Source organism: Anopheles ziemanni, chromosome 3 (assembly GCF_943734765.1).
Source record: "Anopheles ziemanni chromosome 3, idAnoZiCoDA_A2_x.2, whole genome shotgun sequence".
Taxonomy (NCBI): Eukaryota; Metazoa; Arthropoda; class Insecta; order Diptera; family Culicidae; genus Anopheles; species Anopheles ziemanni.
Genome location: NC_080706.1, coordinates 22,295,482 through 22,318,051, shown reverse-complemented (window position 1 = coordinate 22,318,051; position 22,570 = coordinate 22,295,482). Strand labels below are relative to the sequence as shown.

Here is a 22,570-nt window from a genome sequence, read left to right as displayed (position 1 = left end):
TCCTTTGGAATATTCTTTTTCGTCTGTGCTTCTCTTTGTTTAGCCTCCAACTCCCTCGTCAACGTTCCGCGCGGTTTGACTGCGGATGATGTTTAATTAAATTTTTCTAATTATTTCATCTTACTTGCGGAAGTGGAAATATTCCTTGGCGGTGGCTTTGGATGTACTGGTTGAGGTTGTCAAGGGATGTGGAAGGATGCGAAAGATTTGGTAGGGGTTTTCGGACAATCTGTAGGGATTCTGCTTTGTTGACATTATTTTACCGGGGGGTTTAAAAATATGAATAACAAAACATCCCAAAGGCCGTCACAATCAAAGTGGAAACAAATTGAATCGGAAACCTTCCTAATCCTGAAAGTTGTGAGGACGGAATTCAGATAAATCAGATGCAGTGTATGATTAAACACGATTATGAGCAGGGTAGGTGCGGTTTTAAATAAAGTGGTTAAAAAAAATGCCATTCAATCATTGATATTTTGTCGGAAGGCAAGTAGGGGCAGCGTTTTGTTTCAAATTCGTTTGTCCATTTTATGGTTTTGATTCGTCGCGAAACTTTTTGTCGAAAAAGTTTCCCTCCCACCGGCCCTCATTGAAAGATCGCTCATTAAATGTTTGAATCGATGCCAAATTAAAACGATTTGTTTTGTTTTCACGTTTCGATGGGTCAATAAAATTAGGCAATTTAAAATGCAGACGGACCTGAAGTGGGTCGTAACATTTTCGCTATCTAAATTTCCGACTGAATTAAACAGTTTCAATTTAGTTTCGTGAGCCGACAGGAAGCGAGTTCGAATGGAGTCGAGTAAACAATAATCATGAATTAAACAAGCGAAACAAAAATCTGTTGATGTAAGGCACATCAATGCATTAACTGCATTTGGTACAATATTTAACTACATTGAATTGTATATTTCGATTTGTTGAATTAACTATGAAACTAACGGAACCTCTCCCCGCTGCCTAATTGATAGTACGGCGATGGCATGTAACCGAGCAGGAAGGATTGAACACGTAGGAGTTCTTTTTGTCAAGGCCGATCGGTGCTTTTTCCAGATTTTCTATTTGCTGCTAGTGGTGGCCAAATGATGTCTTTTTTACTTTTCGTGAACTAGTTCGTATTCTTGCGGATCAGGTGTATCCAAGCCAAGAATTATGGTTCCATCAAGGGAGGATGTAATTGTTTTGCATTTACCACGCATTTCGTTTAAAATGTGAAAAACTTTGTAACGGCTCATTTGGAAAACGTTGATGAGAAAGTTTTCCTGGGGGAGGCAACCACCGTATTCTACCATTACTTAAAATGGAATAATCGAATCATGCTTACTTCAAAACATAGGAACATATGCTACCTGGTTAGCAATGCTATAAACATCATCCACATGATCCAAAGTTCAGTAAAGAGTTACACTCTAAGACCACTTTTGCTAGTCTACGTTTGCCAAGTTTGAGCCATCCAGCTCAATCCATGTGGTTTGTTATCCCGTCGTTTTTCATTCACTGTTTGTATCAAACGTCTCATATTTTCCTGTGAACCAGTCAAACAGTAACTGTAAGTTATATACAAAAATTCTTTCAATGAACAAATCACTTACCGTTGATACCACTAACAAACGTTCCCAGGATGATTAATATTTCGTTCATGATGAATAAATATTTGTAAGAGCCAAGAGCTATTTAATATACAATATTTGCGCAGAGTTCGCTGCACAGGAACCTATCCCGGCTTCGGCGCTAAAATAGGGTATAACGGCCTCCGGATACCACGAAATAGTGTCCCGGTTTGCTGCTGCGTTGAAAGCAAAGGAAAACCCTCAAGCTCGTGCTGGTGGTACCTATTTTCTATTTTTTAGTTGGATCTTTTTTCATTTAAACCGTTTAAAGGTGGATGTGTGGTGGCTTAAGTTGTTTGATGTTTCCTTACCCGGACGGCTTTGGAGTATTTTTTAAAATCAGATTTTACTCTTGTTGAATAGAATGTGTTGACCCTTCCGTCCTTCCTTGGCTGGTCTCTGTTGGCGAGGTTTCGGTCTGCATAGTTAGGACTCACGCTTAGTTGCGATGATGAGACCGAAGATGATGCGAGATGATGGTGGGCTTCAACAGTAAGCCAATCCCCGCAGTATGGCAAAGTTATCGTGGAAAACCATCAGCTACCGAAACGCCAAAGCTCGGCGTTGTGCATCAGGACTGCATCAGCGTGCCGGCAAACGGAAGCCCAAAACATAACAAAAAGAAATCTGGTTGTGCTTGTTTATGAGATTCATCTCTGGGGCGCGTCCCTATTAAAAAATGAGCCCCGGTACCAGGCCAGACCAGGCCAGGCCACACCGGTGTCCCTGGCTAGCGTGTCCCCGGCGATCGCCCAACTTTCATGTCCTGCAGTAGCCACTATCCGTAATGTGGTGGGGCTTGGCTTTAGTGGGACGATTTCGCTGAAGAACCCGCATTTAACCCGCGCCATGCAAACCCCACCTCCACCTTTTAATACTACCTAGTGGACGCGGGGAGAAGGATGGATTATAAGAATCTCTTCAGTTGACTTGAATGTGGTGAGCTTCCACTGCATTTCTTCGACATGCACGATTGCATTCACCGTAATCTGCCTGGTCGAGCTCGGGCACCAGCCAATGGCTGTACGCTTGCACCCGAGCGGGGGAAACGTGGTTCTATCTGGGTGGGTGAATGTTTTCCTGTTTTCTTGTTGCTGTTGTGCCACCGCCTGGTCTACTTCTGCAGCCAGCCGGATGGTTCAAATTGAGAAAAAGTCGCTGCATCTGCAGAGAAGATGCACAGGCAGGCAGCTGGTGTGATTGTAGGTGAAGGTCCTGCAATTTTCTTTTCATGCTTTATCCACACCACCATTTCTGCTTCCAGAGCTACGCGATGAAAAAGAAACGGAGGGGAAGGAAAGATGATGCTAAACTTCTTTTCCGTAGCGCGGGAGCGTTGCAGAAGTAGTAGTACTGGTTTTAGGACTCATAGTAGTAGTATTAGCAGACTGTGATTGATTATGGCGCTCGTGAAGAGTGGTTTCGATGGCCTCTGGGAACGTTTTGATGGGAGAGGTCTGGCAAAGAAAAATGGAACCCATGGCAAAAAATAAACAGCGAATAGTACCGCCTCAGCTTGTGCTAGAAACACACACCCAAGAAAGGACTATTTGCATGCGAAGTTAAGCGCTGAGTGTGTGAACGAGACGTCGTGGAAGTGGGAAATATCACTACGTGATCGAAAACATAGCCATGCGGCGATATAGAATAGAATCAAAACAAGGATTGGGGTAAAAAAGGAAGAGTAGTGAATGGGTATTTAATCGATTTTTTTGTCGGTCTTTTTGTGAAAGGGTTAGGGATTGTGTGATAAATCGGATAATAATTCGTTATTTTTAGTTAGGGGGTTTAAAAATGTTCGTTTGAAGCACCATTTATTCCATTCTTTCCCTTATCTTGCTCACTTTTAAAAGCATGATCAATCGATTATGAAAGGGATAATCGTATGGATATTAGTGATTGAGTTGTTTGTATTTCTTGCCCTTATCTTGCATTTGGTAGGAAAGAAGTTAAGATAGAAGTTTTCTTGTTGATGAAGTTTTATTTAACTACAAGCTGACCCAACGAACTTCGCCTCGTCAAATTTTAATAACCCGTTAATATTGAAATAACAAAGCATTGGAACTCAAAGAAAGTCCCTTATGTTCGTTGATGTCGACACATATCAATAGCAGATCCATCTTTAGGACACGGCATATGAGCCAAATTCAAAGAATGTTATAAAATTCTGCTAAACGATTCTTGACTTCGTCTTCACGATCACGATCAAACAATTTATATGAGGGCAATGGTCCAATGGCATCAGTTTTTTTAACTCAACCATTCGTAGTTTCGATACTATGCGCAAAGTTCGGATAAAGATTTGTAATGAGTTCAATTTTCGATGAAGCGTAAAATGCAAAATAGCAACACTCACGTTACAACCCACGATCCACTACAGATTTAACTCGACAATTCTAATTTTCATTTGTAATTTTTGAAGTTTTCGTTTTCCTAAATTTTTGTTTGGCCCAAAAGAAACAATTGATCCTACAACATCGTTAAAATTGAGTTTCTTAGTTTTAGTTGTAAATTGATCCTACAACATCGTTAAAATTGAGTTTCTTAGTTTTAGTTGTAAATTGTATATTTGATTTTATTGTATGGGAAAAAGCCGTTTCTACAATTCTTAACGTTTTCTGGATTTTCCTTAAAGAATTTCCAATTTTTTCATAATTCTTCTATGGTTAAAAAGGAACATCATCCCATGACATCTTCAAGATTTGCTCAGCCGATTTTAAATATTGGCGTTACAAACAAACAAATAAAAAATTTTATATGATTTTTCGTATGGAAAGAGCCCTTATTCGTGATTTCTAGTTTTCTTCCTTTTTCTTAGGAATGTTTAAAAATATTCATCCTAATAAATTCTTAATTGAGTCAAAAGAAATCAATCACCAGAAGGCTTCGTACGAATATAGTTTTTACAAATTTTCAAATTTTCCGGCTTTTTTTTGGGAATTTTCAAATTTTCTTTTTTTCTAAACCTTTCTAAGGTAAAAGGAACAAATCATACAAAGATTGGTCGTACCAATGGTCAAGATTCCAGCCAATTTTAGCATTCATTTTTATAGATATAGATAATTACTTTTACGGAAAAAAGCCTTTCATCGAGTTTTTTTATATTTTCTGGCTTTTCCTTGAAAATTTTCAAACTTTTCATTTTTCTAAACCTTAGTTGGACCAAAAGGAATAAGCCATAAGAAGACTTCATTGTGATAAATCCAACCATTTTTTAGTTTTCGTTAGAGAAGGTAAATTAAATTTTTTATATGGAAAAAGCCGTTATTACCGAATTTTCCCATTTTCCGGCTTTTCCTTGGGAATTTTCAAATTCTCTTTTTTCCTAAACCTTCCTTGGGTAAACAGGAACAAATCATACCAAGACGTCATCAAGATTGGTCCAGCCGATTTTGAGTTTTAGCATCACGAACATACAAACATTCATTTTTATAGATATAGAGATTAGTTTTTATTATCAACAATTATATTTTAGTTTTTTGTTTCAATCGATGGTCAAACGAACTAAAGAAAATTATAATAAACAGTGTTCTAAAAATATTGCATACCTTTCCTTTTCACTGTTACATTTTACGGTACATTCACTTTTCGTTTCTTTTTCTCTGGACCTATGTATTTACCCTCACTTTAACCTGGCTGTATCAGAACAAGCTAGACAAATGTTCATCATTCGGATAGAGTTAAACTAACAGTCAATGAAATTTTCTTTATATCCTCCATTTGTACTGCTGTTCTGATGGTACAGTGTATGTTTTTACGCTCTCGAATACTCTCGAGTGTTTATGTTCCATCGAACGAATCGATTCCTTTGTAAAAAAAGATGGGAGAAACATGGTTGCATTCATTTTTCACTTCCTCCCTTAATGCTTTCAAGTAAAAGTAATCGCCTAGGTGTCTGATTTTGCATGGAATCGATACGATACCGCTTGTTCGGTTCACTTTTTTATGTCTAGTAGTGCTAATCAATTTTGAGCATAGTAAATGTTTGTCTTTAATCAGTTGACGAATTGGTATGCGGTTTCTTGGGAGTTTCGTTTGTGCAGAAGGAAAGTACGCTTGAGAGATGGCGTTCTTTTCGTTTCTAACCGTTTCTTGGGGGATGTTTTGTATGCGAAACTTTCGCAACCTCTAAGTAAGCTCTATTGTTATACTTTCAACCGCAGAAGCTGGTGGCAGGAGGGCGGTCACCCTTTTTCTATGGCCTCGAAACTGACTTCACATGCCCCCTTTACCCGGTGGAACAGATGGTAGTTCATTTGTGCAAACGTATATTAATTGCCTTCGCCTCCAGCAGCATTAGTTGGTCGGAGAACGAATGGAGATTGATTCCTTCGGAACTGCAGCCTTTCGGTTGTCTGGGATCCGCGCTCAAGTCAATGGCGCTGCATACAATGTTTCGTACGGTGCATTGTTTTCGCTTGGGCACCGGCGGTTTGCTCGGGAACTGAGAGATGGAGTATCTGTAGGAAAACTTTTCCTCATGTTTGCTGCGGTTTTTCGGTGGGTGCTTTCCACCACACTTGCACCGCATGCAAGTGAGCAAAATATGAAAGAATCAGCCATTTATTCCGCTCCGCGAGTGAGAAGGCGTCTGACCGTATCGTGCCCCTTTTGCTTGCTGTCAAAAACTTTCGCACGATTTTTTCCGGTTGATGAGCGTCGGATATGTTTTCCGGGAGTATGAATTGATTGGACTTTAAACTAACTTTGCTGTTTGTCCCAGAACTGAGGATCGTCGGCGATCGTACAGGTTGATTTCTGCGCGTACGATGACGATGATGGAAAGTGGATAAAGCTTTGGAAAATGGAAAATTTAAATCACTGCAAAACAACCATTCTTATGAGGTTTTTTTAGGAACAAGGTGGAAATGGGTGCTACACTTGGAGAAGAACAAAAAGCAAATCGATGTGACAGGATCCACTGCGAAAAAGTGTCGGTCAATCCGTGTGCTTGTAAAAGCTTCCTGCAACTGGATGAGGCTGTCATTGTTGTAAACTTTTCGTCCGATGTTTGGTAAGAGGCGATTACGACCGTAGAGTGGTTCCGCGATGTGCCTGGTCCGTGGTTTAGTTGCCGTGAAATGTTTGATTTTCTTTTTCTCACAATAACGTTTATTTTCCAAACGGCCACCATCATACATCTGCTAAGTAAAAAGACTGCACCATCGTTGGGGGGGAAACATGTTTCACTCGGACCGCTGAGTACTTTGTGAAAGTGAAAAGTAAAGTTAGGTGACGGAAAAGAATTTTCCGGAAAATGCCCGGCCGAGAAATACCGTCTCTGTGAAGGCAATCAAATGAACGGTCGACGAAGAAAATGGGATAGGAAGCAACGTTTAAAAAAAGAATGAAACAACCACATGGCTCGACACGCCTTGCTTGTGGAAATTTTGGTTGAGTGTTGTTATAATAACCATTGTTTTGAGTGTTGTCCTAATGGGGTTATTGTTTTTACCGTTTTTGTTATCATTGTTGAAATGTCAGCTGACAATATTGAAGTAAAGGTATGTTTTTTATTATACCCTTGGTATTTTGTGGAGGGTTTTACAGTGCAAAACTTTTCATATTTTTTTCAAACTTTTCTCTCGTCTCTCTCAACTACTTAAACACACGAAGTTCAGGGTAATCCTGTTGTCATTGGGTTGACGTCCCACACTGTAAAGTTGTGTGGTAAAGTTTTCGTAGGTTTTTCTTGTCGAACGACGACATTTTTGTTAATTCTGTGTCTCACCGGTCATGTAATTAAGCGAGTCCAAATAAAAATGGCACCCATAAGAGACGGCGCTTTTAGAATGGCTTCACGGCTTCATTTTTCATTACTCAATACTTTTCTCCCGATCTGAGGCAAATGTGAACAAGGTTGCGATGAATAGTACATGCAAGAGCGGTTTTACTTACAAGGGGTTTTTGACGTAGTGAAAGCAAATTTGTAAATAAATAAAATGACCATTATAAAAATAAATATAACGACCTTCTTTTTGATAGACATTTTCATTTGGCAGTAAAAATTATACTGATTTTCTATACCCACCAAGAGTATCGTTTATTGGCGACAGTAACGTTAAACGCAACAAGAAAGGACCGTCACTGATCTTCTCGAAGAATCTTTGCATATTTTTATAAACTTGCCCGCTCTGAAAGTACTGTGAAGCAAAGAAGGGGAATGCATAATACCGAAGCCATGGAACGGCAGTTCTTTTGAGCAAATTATGCACTTACATTCATAGAGTTGCTTGATGCTTTAAACAGCACGATGACCCTTGTTTTTTGCGGTTGTTCGGGGAGAAAAAGGAATGCTTAACGAAGGCAGGTAAAGAATAACTTTTTTTGTGTCGCAAAAATGTACCTTTTCGTATTTGGCTATTTATTCCGTCGGTTTCATTTAATAACTTTAGTGGAACTTTAAAATAGGGCATCAGTCTCGAGGGGAAAAGAGCAGCATCAAATTAATGCTCAGTTATTATAATTGCCGTTGTGCTAAACATTTTCCTGTCGTCAATACGCCGTTAAATACATTTATAGTGAAATACAAGCGAAGAGCAGCAGTCAGTCACACAATTTCAGCAATGATATAGCATTCAAAACTTAAATACGCCCTTGTGACATGGCCTTCGAAATAGAAACAGGAATAGCGTCGTTTCATGTTTTTTCGAGAAAAATAAATAAATCGATGATGGTACTGGAGCTTCGGTGGAGCCCTTTTGAGAATGCGGTGGAATGCAATGGAAAATGCTTTTAATTGGTAGTTAGGAAGAGGATTCAAAGGGCACAATTTGTTTTGTTCCTTCTTCTTGATAACTGGCCTCTAATCTCGGTTCAAAATTACACCCCGAAAAGGCTTTCGGTTACAAAGGGACGCTACGGTTTCCATCGGCAACATGATGTTATCGAATTAAATTTAACGATTTGCCCGAACCTATTTTCACACAACGGCGACCCAGAAAAAAATGTTGGTTGGTCGGTGTGAGATGATGGGTAAAGGGAACGGGTGCCTAATGCTAACAATTCAGCTGTGTAGTACTGAACCTGGGGCCAACCGAAAGGTGCTGGTGGTTAGCGGGTTTTTAGCGATTTTCTAATTTAATTCTGAATCGGTCATCGCCGCGTTGGGCCCGGGAGGATGGTGTGAGGTTTGCGGTGCTGGCAGGGATTTCCACTGGACGGAAATTGGAACGATGGTTCGAAGGACACAAGCCTTAGGGTGGTCTCGACTACTTGCCGATTTATCTAATAGAAATAGTTTGCAAAGTCATATTTTCACACTCCCCGGGCTTACCGGTGTAATGCGGGGGTTTGATTTGCGTGACCAGGGAAGTGCCGGGCACAGGACGAAACTTAATTTAAACACCGGATTTGAAAAGGATCCTCGTCCTACCGATGCTACGTTTTACTCAGTATTTTGGTTGGAAAATCATTCTCCTCTCGGAAAATTGTCGGAGCGATTGTCTATATTCTCTGGAAACTCTCGTTATGAGTTTTATTAATTAAACAATTGAATGCAATGGTTTTATGGAGTCTGTGCGGTTTTCCGACCGAAACGAGGCATATCCTTATCAACGAGCCAACCGCATCGAATTAATTTCTGTTCTGATGATTTCGAACATGATTGAACACATTTTCCCGTGCTCGATAGTTGACGCACGGATACTTTGAATTGTGCTTACGGTCTTTTGCTGGCAGGCAGCAGTCAAAAAAATGTTTGGTCATGTAATCTTGAATGATATTGAAGATTAGTGGTAAAGGTACAGACATGTTTTATGCGTTTTGCGGTTTGCACATCATAACTTCTCTGAGTGAAGATGGTGATTTTCTAGTTCAATTTAAAATTTAGGGCTTTGCATATTCATGCGTGGTAGGTATGTTGTTACATCTGCATTTTTGATTTCCGTGAATGATATTATCCATCGCATTCGGTAGTTCTGTTAAGAACGACCAATAAAGGGCTTGGTTGCCGGAAGACAAATACACAGTTCCGCCAGAACATTCCTTCGTTTCCCTGCAGTTACCGCAATTTCTTCTTGTGCTACATGTTTTTCCTTCCGTATATGATTGGACGAATTGAATTCGGTGTCGGTGAGTTGATGTTGACGGTAATGTGCGGTAAAGTGGTGTTGGAGCTAGCGGCACACAGTGTTTCGCTGTTCCACTCGATGGAAGCCGCTACGCAATAGCTGAGGGTTGCTAGGGGCTGGCAAATACTCAATATCAAAGTTGTTCATTTCGCTGTACGTTTGGGGTATGGCCTTGGTGGAAATTGAATCCTTGCACGAAATTACGACTTGAAAGTTTTGCAATTTTGTATATTGCAGCATAAATATAATGGGAACCAGTTTATGGCAAAACCCGCCGGAACAGTCGAACCATACTTAGAGCACAAACAGATGAAAGGAGTGAGCGATTGATGAAAAGAGTATAAAAAAAAGTAAACAGTCAGTTCCAGCACAAGCGGCGAATTTTTTTTCAAAACCATCAGAAAAAGCCTTCACTCATATTTTTTTCCATTCAGTGATATGCAAAGATCCACTTCTAAACATCCAAACGGATGTGTTCTCATACGCTGCTACCATGTGTTACTGATGACACACACCCAGACATTGTACAAATATATTTTAAATGTTTTCCCCATTCGGACATAACGTTATCCTTCACAACAATAACTTTCTTTATGAATAGTGAGCAATAACGGGAGAATTGAACTTACCCTTAGGCATAGGATGTTAATTAGTGTGCTGTTTGCGCAGTTATAATTCGTCCGTAATTATGCGAAGGCAGGTGGTGTTTGTTTTAGCAAATAGTATTACATTTGCATCCGGCTGTAATTGAGTAATTAAAATTAACATGAACAGAATTGTTCCACATGAACGCATGTGGTGAAATCTAAAATTAATTTTGATTTTTAGGAACGACTGTGCCTGTAATATTCATTGTACTTGAAACAAAGGTTTTGCTACGAACCGTAGATGTATAAACGCTCGTTGATAATCAGCACACTATTCCAGTAAAATATTTACTCTGATTGATAAAATTGTAATGTACAAAAGCAGTCGAGCATCACGTTGGGCATGCTAACTTGTTACTTTTTAAGGGTATCAAAATACTTGGTTCAGTGCATAAATCTGCAAATGATGTTTTTAGTGTCCATTTCCAATCGATAATAAATGCCATCGTTTAGCGATCCAGCGGGCGGTTCGCGACATGGCATTCGTATTCATGTCTTGCGCGCCACAAATATGTTTTTCCATTACACCCGCAGTAGAAAACCCATCTACAGTTAGTCAGGCAACCCGGATGATACGGCAAGTAATTTGTATCTCTCCGTAGGTATTGGTAAACAACTTTTTCACATTTCCTTTGTCTTTTGTTCGCGCAGCATACGACGATTCCTTGGCGAAAAAGTTTTTCGGTGCAAAAAGCAAAAAAAGAAAGAGAAAATGTCCTACGTTCGATTCTGCTCCTTCCCGTTTGCTCGGTATGCTTATGGTTCTCATTTCATTTAGTTGTATATTTTTCACCGGCCGTACTTTGCCACGATGCGCAACGCTACCGAGCAAGCTACAATGGTGTGGCTTGTTAGAGTTCGAAAGGAAACTTTCACGAGTCCTTAACAGTCCGCTTTTACAGACTTGAGATGCTCGCGCGGGAGATATGTTTAGCAAAGGGGGAAGAAAAAAGAAACGATCGGAAAGAAAATGTATAAAAGTTGAATGAAACTCACAGAAAAGCCCCTCTCTGTAGGAAAAGTTGAAAATGGGAAAGAAAGTGACGCAAAGAAAGTTTGAAAAATTTACATCATAAATCTCTTTCATGTTCTTTGCCTCTCGGTTTGTTAAAGTTAAGCTTGCCACTTTCCCCCGCGAGCGGGACAATTTGATTGGAAGGCCGAGAGAAATGATGATGAACAGAAAACTTCAATGGGAGTGATGTGAGACCGTGAGGCGAATTCGATTTCGTAGGCTATATTAAGTAGAGTAAAGGATAGTTTTCCAATGCACATTAGAATCAAAAATCAATCAAGCGTTTCATACATGGGTTATTTTTATTTCTTTCCACAATCGAAACAAACTCATTCTAGCTGGTTCTCCTATGGTGACATTCTTGCAAACACACGATGATATATTGTTTATGATTTCTAAATATATAAAAAAAAAGTTTCCCAACATTCACTACGCGTGAATATCGCTGATTTATAGGATTTCGTGCGATCCTGTGAACCGAACAATTTTGAGATTTAGTATGCGAACCAACCAAACGTGCCAAGTGCTTTCCGTACGGCCTATATGATGACGACTAAACATGTCTTACAAGAGATAAAAACGATACATTGAAAGTTTTCTTGCGTTGCTGCTGAAGGCGGTGGATTTTATTGCGTGAACATGCATACCATCTATTTATGACTAAACAAGCGTATGTTATGAGTTTTGGAAAAAGTTTCAGGTGGTTTGAACAAATTACACTTTAGTAAATTGGCAACGTTTTTCAGGTCGTATTCTTCTTTCGTATTTCTGTTAAATGTTGATATTTAGGAGGGACATTGGTTTTGTTCATTTTAATTTGTTTTAAAATTTTCATTCTTTCGCTGTGTTCAATCAATTCGATTGCTTATGCCTCTGTCAAACGATCGTGTCAAGTGATTTATGAAAACTTCTCCTTTTCTCATCTCTTTTTATCCCAACCCACACCGCATCTAGGTAAGTGTTATGAAAACGGCCCCTTCCACTTGCGGCACTTGTCGTCGTTCATCGAACCGTTTCGGCGTTTAATGCAAGAGCATCAAATTGTAAGTAGTTACGATGGGACGTTAGAGAAAGGTTAAAAATGGCCCCGGAAAATGCGGCCCATTCTGTGGGCAGGCATACCGGCTGGCCTCCCGGGTCTTTGGTGCGCGATCCAGACGCTTTGGGCGTGCTTTGGTAATGCAATTTTTCATACACTGATAGATGGTATCCATTTGTCACGGCGGTTACGCTTCTGTGTTTGGTTAGCAAAAAACAAAAAGGGCAACAATCATTGGGAAGGAAAAACATGATGATGAAATTTGCCATAGAAACGCCCCATCCTTTTCGCTGTATTTGCCGTGCTGCTAACCATGCCATACCGAGGCGCTGAGTTGTTTCGTTTCGTGCACTTGAACTACGGGACCTCCGACCATGTTTTCGGTCCGTGTTTACTTAGCGAATGGAAACCCGCGAATTGATGCGTAAAACACGGTGACGCTAACGGTTGGACCTAATGTTGGTTTTTATTTTCTATTTTGTATAGACCGGGGCACGCTAGGTGCATGATTTGTGAGGAGCTCCGGAGGAGAAATGCGAAAACGTAATTGGCTCGTCATTAACGATAATTCCGATAAATGCAAGCAACGAAACCGGCAGGAATGAAAAAACAAAATGAATAGTATCTCTACCCCATCTTGTCTCTGTTGTATGCTTCTCCTGATTTGCGTCAAACAAGGGGACAACCCTCCGGGAGCGTTAATGAAATCCTAGAAACCAAAAGAAAGACACCAACCAAAGGATGACTGTAATTAGGACAATGGTGATGGGCGGTGGGTGTGAGAATTCGTTTTGAAAAATGTTCGCCCAATTCTGTCCTTTTTAAGTTTCTCCCGGTGTCCAACCGGGATTTTTCCAACCCGTGCACAATCGGTCGGCATAATTAATATTGCGGTTTAATAACAATTTATAAAAAAAAAACAGCGAGGGGCTTCTAAAATGGAGAATCTGTGCTAGAAAACTAAGAATTCATTGTCCGAGTAGGGGTTCCATTGTTATTCTATGCAATTTAAAAAAAACACACAGACATTGTTGGACAGCGACCTTTGAGTCTGGCTGGTCGCTATTGAATCGCGCGACTTAAAAGGGAGTAAATGAGCGCAAAGATAAAAAGAAATAGAAGGAGATAGTGATAAGAGCTTGTAATGGCATGAGCTTAAGGACGACCCGTCTAGCCCTTCGCCTATTTTGCTATTCTTTCCCCTACACGTTGACCAACTCGCGCGGGTTACCTGGTTAATCGCTAGAAGAAATATATATAAAAAAAAGCGTAACGAGCAACCGTTAGTCATCAGTTCCGAAACCACGTTCCATTGCCTGACAATGGTTGCATTGGCGAGTGGACCGGCATCACGGCCAGCGGTCTAATATTTCAGCTACAACGGATGGGATGAGAATGCACCCGGGTTGCGTTACCGCGCTGCAATCACTACAGAAATGCCGTTCAAAAGGGGTGTTTAGGGGAGGGGGTTGTGGAAGGTTTTGCGGTAGTGAATATTAGTGGTATTTTCCGCTTCCCCATTGTTTGGCTTTGTTTGCCTTTTAATGAAAGTAGCAGCGGCAGAAGCTTGATGAACAATGTACGGGAGAACCATCTTGGTGGTGTCGCGAGGAGGTGGGCGGATGGCAGTGGACGAGAGCACATTTTCAAGCATATCATGTCAACTCGTCCACCGCATCGCATAACCCGCAGCAATGGAAAACTCATTCAATTTTCTAGTAGATTGTTCGCCATTCATTGCACTAGGATGTAATTCTAAGGGTTTTTCTTTTTGGGAAGGGGCTCGGAAAACGTTGCACAAAATGCATGCGGCAGATAATGTGATATTGCCCATATTCCACGCTGTCCAGGATTATTTAATCTCATATAGTATTAATACTATGAAAAATAAATTAATACTATGCATGTTGAAAATGTGTGGTACAAATTTAAAAAAAATCTCCTTAATCCAGCGGTTTAACATCCAAGTGTTTTCACCATTCATGATGCAGTATGGTTTCCATACCGACGTTCCTTCTACTAGATGTGAACCAGCTTTCTCGATTTTACATGTACCGTCCCTCGAAGCTTATGTCCAATGTATAGGCGTTACCAACAGCAGGACCGGACCACCAGTCAGTATCCCCTGGGACTACCAAATATAAACCCACGACACTGGTGGTGGAAAGGATTTATTTTTATTTCCGCATTCCCCGCATTCGGATCGCGGACTAATGCAACCGATAGGCAAGCGCGCGCGCACGCGGTAGACCTCGGCGATGGCATTGGCATTCCGTTACTGGTGGGTTTATTTGTGTCTTGTTCGCGGTATTCCATCTTTGGATTTACCGGCCCCTGATTCAGTGGTAGATTATTTGCCACTCTGGCAGCGCACCGTGTTGCATATTAAGTGAGCCGACCGCAGTAGTAGCGGCTACTGTCCTCCGAGTTCGATTAACCTGGCGGGAACAGAGAGGTTATGGAGTGGCCAACGGAGACCACGGTGAGGCTCCTGGACGAGTTGGAGTGGAAAAGGCCAGGACGGTACGTATAATTTCCTATTACGGTCAGATGAACTCAAAATGAGCCTCCTTTCCTCTCCCCCAGGTTCGCTGTTCGTTGATGACGCGTCGAGCAAAAAATTAACAGTGTTGTTGAGCACACGCCTCGTCCGGCTTCGCACTGTAATATTTCTTGCAGTCTGAGAACGTTGAGCCTTCTGCTTGGCATGGTCCATCGAATAGCTTCGGTCAAACCCGGCTTTGGCAGCAAGTAATGGCTCGGTGGAACTTCCACCGGAGAGCCATAATGTTATAACTCCACCGGGACGCGAATGAACGATGGTTGGCCTCGCACGCGGTATTAAAAGTGGGAAAATATGGAAATAGTTTTTCCCTTCGAATTTGCCTTATTTTTATGCTGATCGCGTTGTTTTTTTACTGTTCTCTTCCTTTTTCTCCCTGAATTGTTTGAGCTGCTGTCGAGCTCAATCCGTGCCGAGCGGAGGCATACGCTTGAGTGAGGTTGTTCCTGACGCGCGCGTTGAAGAAGTGTGGGATTTGTTGAATTTTCGCAAACGGGTTTCGGATAGCGTTTCCGCTCGAGAAAAACTCTACCGAACGCTTTATGCTCCACTCCCCGTGGCCGTAGCAATTAACTGTAGCCTTCGGCTTCAAAGGGGCGCTGGACGTTGTGTGTGTGTGTGTGTTCATTCAAACAAAACCCGTGCGCAAAAGTTGGTGCAGTCCAGCGAGTAAGCGCCGATCGCGTGACGGATGGCGAATGAGCGAAAAATAATTCAAAATTATTATTGTAAAAAGCGAGAGGAAAATAAAACGTCCGCAGCAGCGCCGGCCCTCTCCGATGGTGTGTTGGTTTGCCGGGTGAAATTAATAAAAAACAAAAATCCTTCAAAGGCTCACCAGGACCACGCTGAAACAAAACCGGGCAAAAGCGCTGCTTTACAGCTATTACACCCCGAAGGGCAACGGCGTGGTCGCGCGTGTGCCGCTACTTGCTTCATTTGCCCACCGTGTGTAAGCCTTAAGATGCTTTATGTATTCGTGCTACAGTTGTGCGCGTTCCCTGGAGCGCCGTTGGGCGGCTTTTGTTCCTTAGTCCTTAGACTCCGGCGTGATTTATTGGGAGCTTGGGTTATTCATGTTATAGTTGGAAAATTGCTGCCGTTCTCACCCCAAACCCTGCGCAGCATACGGGGGTATAACTAAAAATTCGAAAGTATAGTTTGTTCTGGATTACGCCGGTTGGACAATTTTTCATGGGGGACCAACCCGTGGACCTGCCCCGATGGGCGACTATTGTTTTCCCATTTGTTTCATGTGCACTAAAATTAATTAGCGCCTTTCCCAGGGAAAATGAGCTCGCTGTTCCGAAACCTCCTAGCTGAACCCGTTTTCTCAGACGGCTTTTTCTTGGATGAAAGAAATATAATTAGTTATTGATTTATTGAAAAGCAACGTTGCTGCGTGTGTCACGGATGATTTGCTGTGTTGATTAATGGTTCCATAGTTCTGGGAAGGGAAAATTGGAGTTAGGTTAGGTAGAGGTTAAAACATATTGGAAGGAAGGAAGTAGCAAAGGGTTTCTTTCATCTTAACATTACAATGAAGCACATATTGTAACTGGTTTACTCATTTCCATTTAATCTTTCATTTGTATTCCTTCGATGCCAATGTTTACTGGCTTGGCAGCTTCGTTGTTTGCAGTTCAAAAGGCAAATACTACGCGGTATATCAATCGCACCCAGTGCAGAACTGATCAAAACTTCAAATGCTCCTGTCTATTATTAGCTCGTAGCTTAGCTGAGATTCCAAAACCCTTGGCCGGAGTAATCCATCCCGGACTTTCCAGCTCCATTAAGGTTCCCCTTTCTCGCAGGCGGTCCGGCCGGGACCGATGCAGGCCGCGAATGCCATCGCATGCGGGATGAAGTGCTGCTCGAAGGTCCCGGTGAACAGATGCGCCCACGGACCGCTGGCGAACACGGCCACATCGTCACCACCGTGCGTCTCCAGCCCGAGCGGTACCGTGCTCGGGAAGGCGAACGACTTGTCCCGCATATCGACGCCGTTCAGGTCGAGGCGGCTTTCGTGGCCGCGCACGTTCCGATCGTAGCCGGGTCCGTTGGCGTAGCTGATGGTAGCGTACGGTAGCTCATCGTCCGCCTTTTGCCCATTGTTGACTCCAAGAATGTCATTTTTGCGGCTCTGTCGAGGGTGGACCGGGGTGGGGAGAGAAACAAGCCGGATAAGACAATTACTATCCACTACTACGAAACGCATGTCGCTGGAAGCCAATGAGAGCTCAGCCGGTTGACCTGGCTCCTGGCAGTCCACACGCGGCCCCCTGGTCAACTACTTACCGAGTACCCGCTCATCGTCATCGTGTGCGAATGATCCGAGGTAACGACAATCAGCGTATTATCCTGGCTCGTGCGGCTGCGTGCCATCTCGATAGCATTGGCAAACTCAACCGTCTCGTCGAAGGCCCTTATCGGCTGGGTGTAATGATGCCCGTGATCAATCCGACCACCTTGTGGAGCAAAAACGAAGAGAGGGAGAGAGAGAGGGGAAAAAAAACTACATTACGACCACCGGACGCACAACGGTCAGCAATCTGAGGGACTCGGCTCTGGCGTGCCACGGTAAGACGCTAGGGCTTCGACGCCAGACGCAGCGGGATCCGAAATGAGCCGTCCCGTGCCGCCCGATGTTTTGCAGGATCACGTACCTTCCACAAACAGAAAATATCCGTCGCCGTTGCGCTCGAGGACGTCCATGGCCTTCGATACCATCTCGGCGAGCGTGGGTATCTGCTGCTCGTCCGCATCGAGATGGTACGGCATATGCTTGGTGCTGAACAGGCCGAGCAAGTAGTCCGTCGTCCGCTCCGTGTCGGTCTGGCGCGCGGCAAAGAAATGAAAGCCGAAACACGTTTGCAATGTTAGGCCCTTATAGACAGCGTTCGATATTTGTCCGAGCACAGGCAGGCCCCCACCCCATCATCAGATTGAATGCTGCCCGGCATATCGCAAAACCCACATTCGGATTGACTGCTTTGGCTTTGATTTCCAAAACCGATGGTTATATCCCGGATGAAAATGAAGACCTCCCCCCTCCCCCCCTCCCCCGCGACCACCATATTCAGTAGTCAGTTCACTCAACTATTGTTCGACGGGACAAGTAAATGGTTGACCCTGTTTGTCTCGTCTCATCCCATCGTAGTTTTTCATCTCAGCGATATGCTGCAATACGATTTCCGGCGGGCCCAATACCTCCCAGCCAACCCAGTGGGAGATTTCTTGGTTGGCATTTTTGTGTGAGTGTGTGTGTGTGTTTTTTTTCGCTTTCTCTCAATCTCACCCCCCCCCTAATTACCTCGAGTAATTGGACACGATTCTGCACGTATGCAGATTGGTGATGTGCATGATGATGCTGCCAGTGTTTAATTAAATTCTTCCCGTCCGTCCGGCGCCCGGGATTGCCATCGATGTCGGTTTCGTGGGTGGTCAGGAACTCCCGTCTACCTCCGCCCATGATCACCTGCAACGGAATGGAATGGTAGGGATAATTTTTTATTAACTTTTGTACAAGAACCATTTGGACTTCTCATCTGTTGCGGTTTCCACTTTCTTAAATTGGGCTCGGTTTATGTATGGGATGCCATGTAAATTTGCCCATCGATTGTTTAGTTTCAAATTTTAGCATTTCAGTTGCACTCATCTTCTAAATTCGTTACAACTTTAACAAAAAAAAACCTTGTTTCTTCTTCTTTAGAATAGGTGGTACGAGGGAAACCCGCAAATCAACTTAAAGAAAACGTATAACTAGCTGCATTTCTACTTATAAAAGTTTATCCCTTTTTCATTTGGCACCCTTAGTAACCTCGGTCAGAAGTACTCCATAGTGCGATGATCATTTTCACACGGGACATAATTACGCTCACAGTTTATGTCAGCCGTGGTGTGGCCTGCACTCCCGTGCCGCAAGCCCCGAAGGAACGCTGAGCTTGTTTGCGGATTAGGTGTATTAGCAGTGTGCAGTGCTAAGGGGTCGGCAGACAATCGTAGATTTTCGCCTAAGCTTTCGTGTGACTCCACTGAAAGTCAACTTGGACAACTCCCTTCCCGCCAGCTCCCCGACTCGGCTTGGGGGTGGAGGAAAACTCACTCAATTGGCAAACACTGGACGGCAAAACGGAGTGGCACGGACAAGTGCACGTACATTTGCTTTAGGGATTTGAGCTGAATTCGATTACCCGGTGCGCCCTGGGGCAAAATCTTCACCGCGTCGCCAAGCGCGTTACACATGGACGGACCACACCCGCTCCTGCGCTTCAATATCTTGTGTCACCGGTGGCAGTTATCAAACCGTCCAGCGTCGGTTCCTCGAGCGCTCGAGGTTAAGACTGAAATTTAGATGATTGGACTAGCTCCCGAGAAAGACGGGTTGGTTGCGGGCCATTTTGCTTGATAAAGTCGTGGAACGCTGGGAGAGGGTCAAGCCGTTCGGAAGTGCTAGGTTGGTCTTCAGTAAGATACGGTGGTTCCTAGATATGGAGTTGACGTAATAGTCGCTTGCCTGGTGAAGCTGGATTTGCGGATTTCCAACTCAATGGCCACTTCTTACAATCTACCCCGGCACGCAGTAGTGCAACCACGTACCGAATGTAGAATGCAGAAAATTATACGCTCGCCTCGGCGGTTGCTCATCAGCTCAGGAAGCTTTACGTTGAACCCGGGACTACCATTTGAGTTGAGTGACTAGTAAGGGTTTTTTCGACACTTCTTCTCTCCCCCCTCCCTTTAACAGGTGCTGAAGCTGACTTACCCGCATATGCCTGCCCACCTCCCCGTGCACGAGCTGTGTGGCAATGTCTTGACATACGGTCGTATCGAAGCCGTCCTTCTCGATCGCACCGTTGTGCTCCCAGTTGCGATTGGCCACATGAGCATACACGCCGGCCGGCGACGCATTCGTAACCTCGGTGGTCGTGACGAACCCTAGATGTGTGGATAGAAGACAAGAAAGAGGAAGAAAACAAAAATGATGAACGTTTGGTCCTGCCGATTAGTCTCTTGGCGGTCTCGTTTGAAATGAGCTAGTGTTTGTAGTTATCCTTCCACTTCCGGGGAAAACTTGGTCGGTCCTTTTAGTGGGTTTGCGGAGTGTTTCTTCCCGGTTCCCCCTAGCTATCGGTGCATGGGCGTACGACACGCTGCCCAAGCTTCCGAACGATGTTTGCCCGTCGCCAGTCGCCGGGGGACGGGGAGTATATTTCGTTACTACAGAAAGTCACCGCCCGGTTGGAAGTGGCCGGCTTGTTATAACCACTCGGCTTGTGTGGGCCCGTTTGCAACGGTACGGTAACAGGGTGGACCGTGTGTCAATAAATTTGCATAACATATTTACGAACTGCTTTGCCGAAGTAAAACTGATCCCGAAGCAAACAAGTTCGTCTTCCGTGCGCTTGGCCTCGTGGTGGGCAACATTCGATCGATTCAACCTCGGGTCTCTTTTCTATATCACTAGTGGGGCGATAGAGGCGATGGATACTGGTGGCCCGTTTGTCCTTGTTTGTATCTGTTATGTTTTCTCTGACTTTTTCACTAATTTAACGCTTCCAAAGGGGGTCTGTGTGTCGCTTTTGTTGACATATTTCCACTCCATTCTACTACGAACGCTAGTTTTGCAGCATCGCCGCCGTAAAACTCTGGCTGGTCAGCATGCAAACAATCCTTCCCTCCGGGAGGGAGGGGCGAAAGATCGTGGCGTTTGCAAAAGTTATGCGAAGCGGGGATGAAAGATGGATGTCACAAACACTGACACAATGCAGCCCACAAAACCGATCCCCCCCCCCCCCCGCCCGCCCAATCGCCCCATGGCAACGTGGTCGCCCACGGTTGGCATATTTTTCGTTCTCCCACGGTCATCAGCTTTGTATGTGGCCGGAAAAGGAAGAAAACAAAGAAAACTTTACAACGCAGCACATAAGTTGACACAATGTGACGAATGATTGACGAATGACAGCGCGCTGTGTGCCGGGACGAAAGGAGGGATTGTGCTATCAATTGTTTTCGATGCATCATCGCCTCACACAGCCGGGAGAGGCGAAATGTTGATGATGACGGTGACCGGTCCACGGATGGGATACAACTGCCCGCAGCAGGTCTGCGGTGGTCAAGATAAGCGAATGTGCAGAGACCGGTCGTGTGGAGCGTGGCCGATTTGTGCAACGATGACGATGATGAGTTGCCATCCCGGCTAGTACGTACCGGTGGAGAGACCGGAATCCTGGGCCCACTTGGCGATGGAGTGCACGTGGTTGGCGGTGTCGTTCTGCGCCTGGCAGTCACCGAGGGCGGCCGCGGCCGACAGTCCGATCGTGCCGTAGTTGGCCTTCACTCCGGCCAGGTATGCCGTGGCGGTGCAGGCCGAGTCGGCCACCTGCACGTTGGCGCAGTACGTCTGCGGAAAGCAAAGCCGATGAATATGAATATTCGATGCAGCCGAACCACCACCACCCTTTACCCCACCCACCTTCGATAAGCCGACGTAGGGGAACCGCTCGAACGAAAGCTCCGTACTTTCGTCACCCAGGTAGACGCGGGTGGCGGCCAGCGTCGGTATCGAGAGCCCGTCGCCGAGGAACATAATCACGTTCTTGGCCACCTTGCGGTTGAGCCGATTTTTGTGCAGCTGCCGCTCGAGCGTCTCCTGTGCCAGGTTGTTCCAGTACTGCGCGTGATGCTCGGCGTCCGACGGAGGCTCGAAGCGCAGCTTGGGCATGGAGGCGGAGGCGCGCTTCGACCGCTGTCCTCCTGTGGCCGGCTCTTCGAAGAGGAACCTCTGCGGGTGCATCGGATCATACTCTGTGCCAAAGGAGAAAGAATACGCCAATAGCAACACCAACCACACACCTCTTTATGCTTCAAGCAAACTTCAAACCCACGCCGATTAAGCAAACATTGACTGACCTTCCTCAGCAGGATGGTGCACGGTGGGCTGCAGGGGGGACGGCAAAACGAGGACACCGGTCAGCAGCAGATAGGTGCACAGCACGAACAACATCTTGAGCCACTTAAGGGGGTCACCGCTCGTTTCTCGAACTTGACACGCAACGCCGCCGTCCTACTTATGAATCGCCGGAACGTCAGAAGCCGCGAGAACGCGAGCACACTATCGTTTCGAGACACCCGGGGTACCCGCTCGTGCAATCGAACACCTGAACTGCATCAGCTGACGGGACGGGTGGAGCCTTTTATATGAGCGATAGGAACGCGCGGAACGCACAGCGAGTCCAGCTCACCCCGCCTCCTCCCTCTCATTCCTACTATCGATAAGACAAGACGCGCCGGATTCACCTTCGGGTTTGATAATGCGAATCGTACTCTATTTGTACCACATATTCCCCTGCCCTTTGCTTTTCGCCTTCATCCTCGTACAGCTTTCAACGGCGTGCTCCTGTTGAGTCACAATCATGCAAGACGTTCCACTGAGGCGCCGATAACTGAAGCTGGCGTCTTTTTTCTTTCGTTATCGTTTATGCCTTTGGATCTATAACTGCCCTTTTTGAAAGGGGAAAAAATGTTGGAAGGCACTGATATGATATAAGTATGCTTTATAACATGATTGTCTTAATTGATTATCTTGCGCAGTGAATACAAAACCCCATTCATTAATTTAAAA

General features: G+C 44.3%; 2 protein-coding genes across 2 annotated transcripts in view; one reads left to right on the top strand and one right to left on the bottom strand.

Annotated features, from left to right (window-relative positions):
* LOC131287064 (peripheral plasma membrane protein CASK) overlaps window positions 1-22,570 on the top strand; it is a 212,969-nt gene that overhangs the window by 58,042 nt on the left and 132,357 nt on the right. The gene's annotated exons all lie outside the window — the stretch shown is intronic.
* Window positions 16,739-21,952, bottom strand: LOC131288721 (alkaline phosphatase). The gene is made up of 8 exons (XM_058317894.1): window positions 21,859-21,952; window positions 21,422-21,753; window positions 21,157-21,349; window positions 19,712-19,884; window positions 18,260-18,424; window positions 17,613-17,781; window positions 17,245-17,414; window positions 16,739-17,089 (listed from the first exon to the last, which is right to left on the bottom strand). The coding sequence occupies exons 1-8, from the start codon at window positions 21,950-21,952 to the stop codon at window positions 16,739-16,741; spliced, it is 1,647 nt and encodes a 548-aa protein (XP_058173877.1).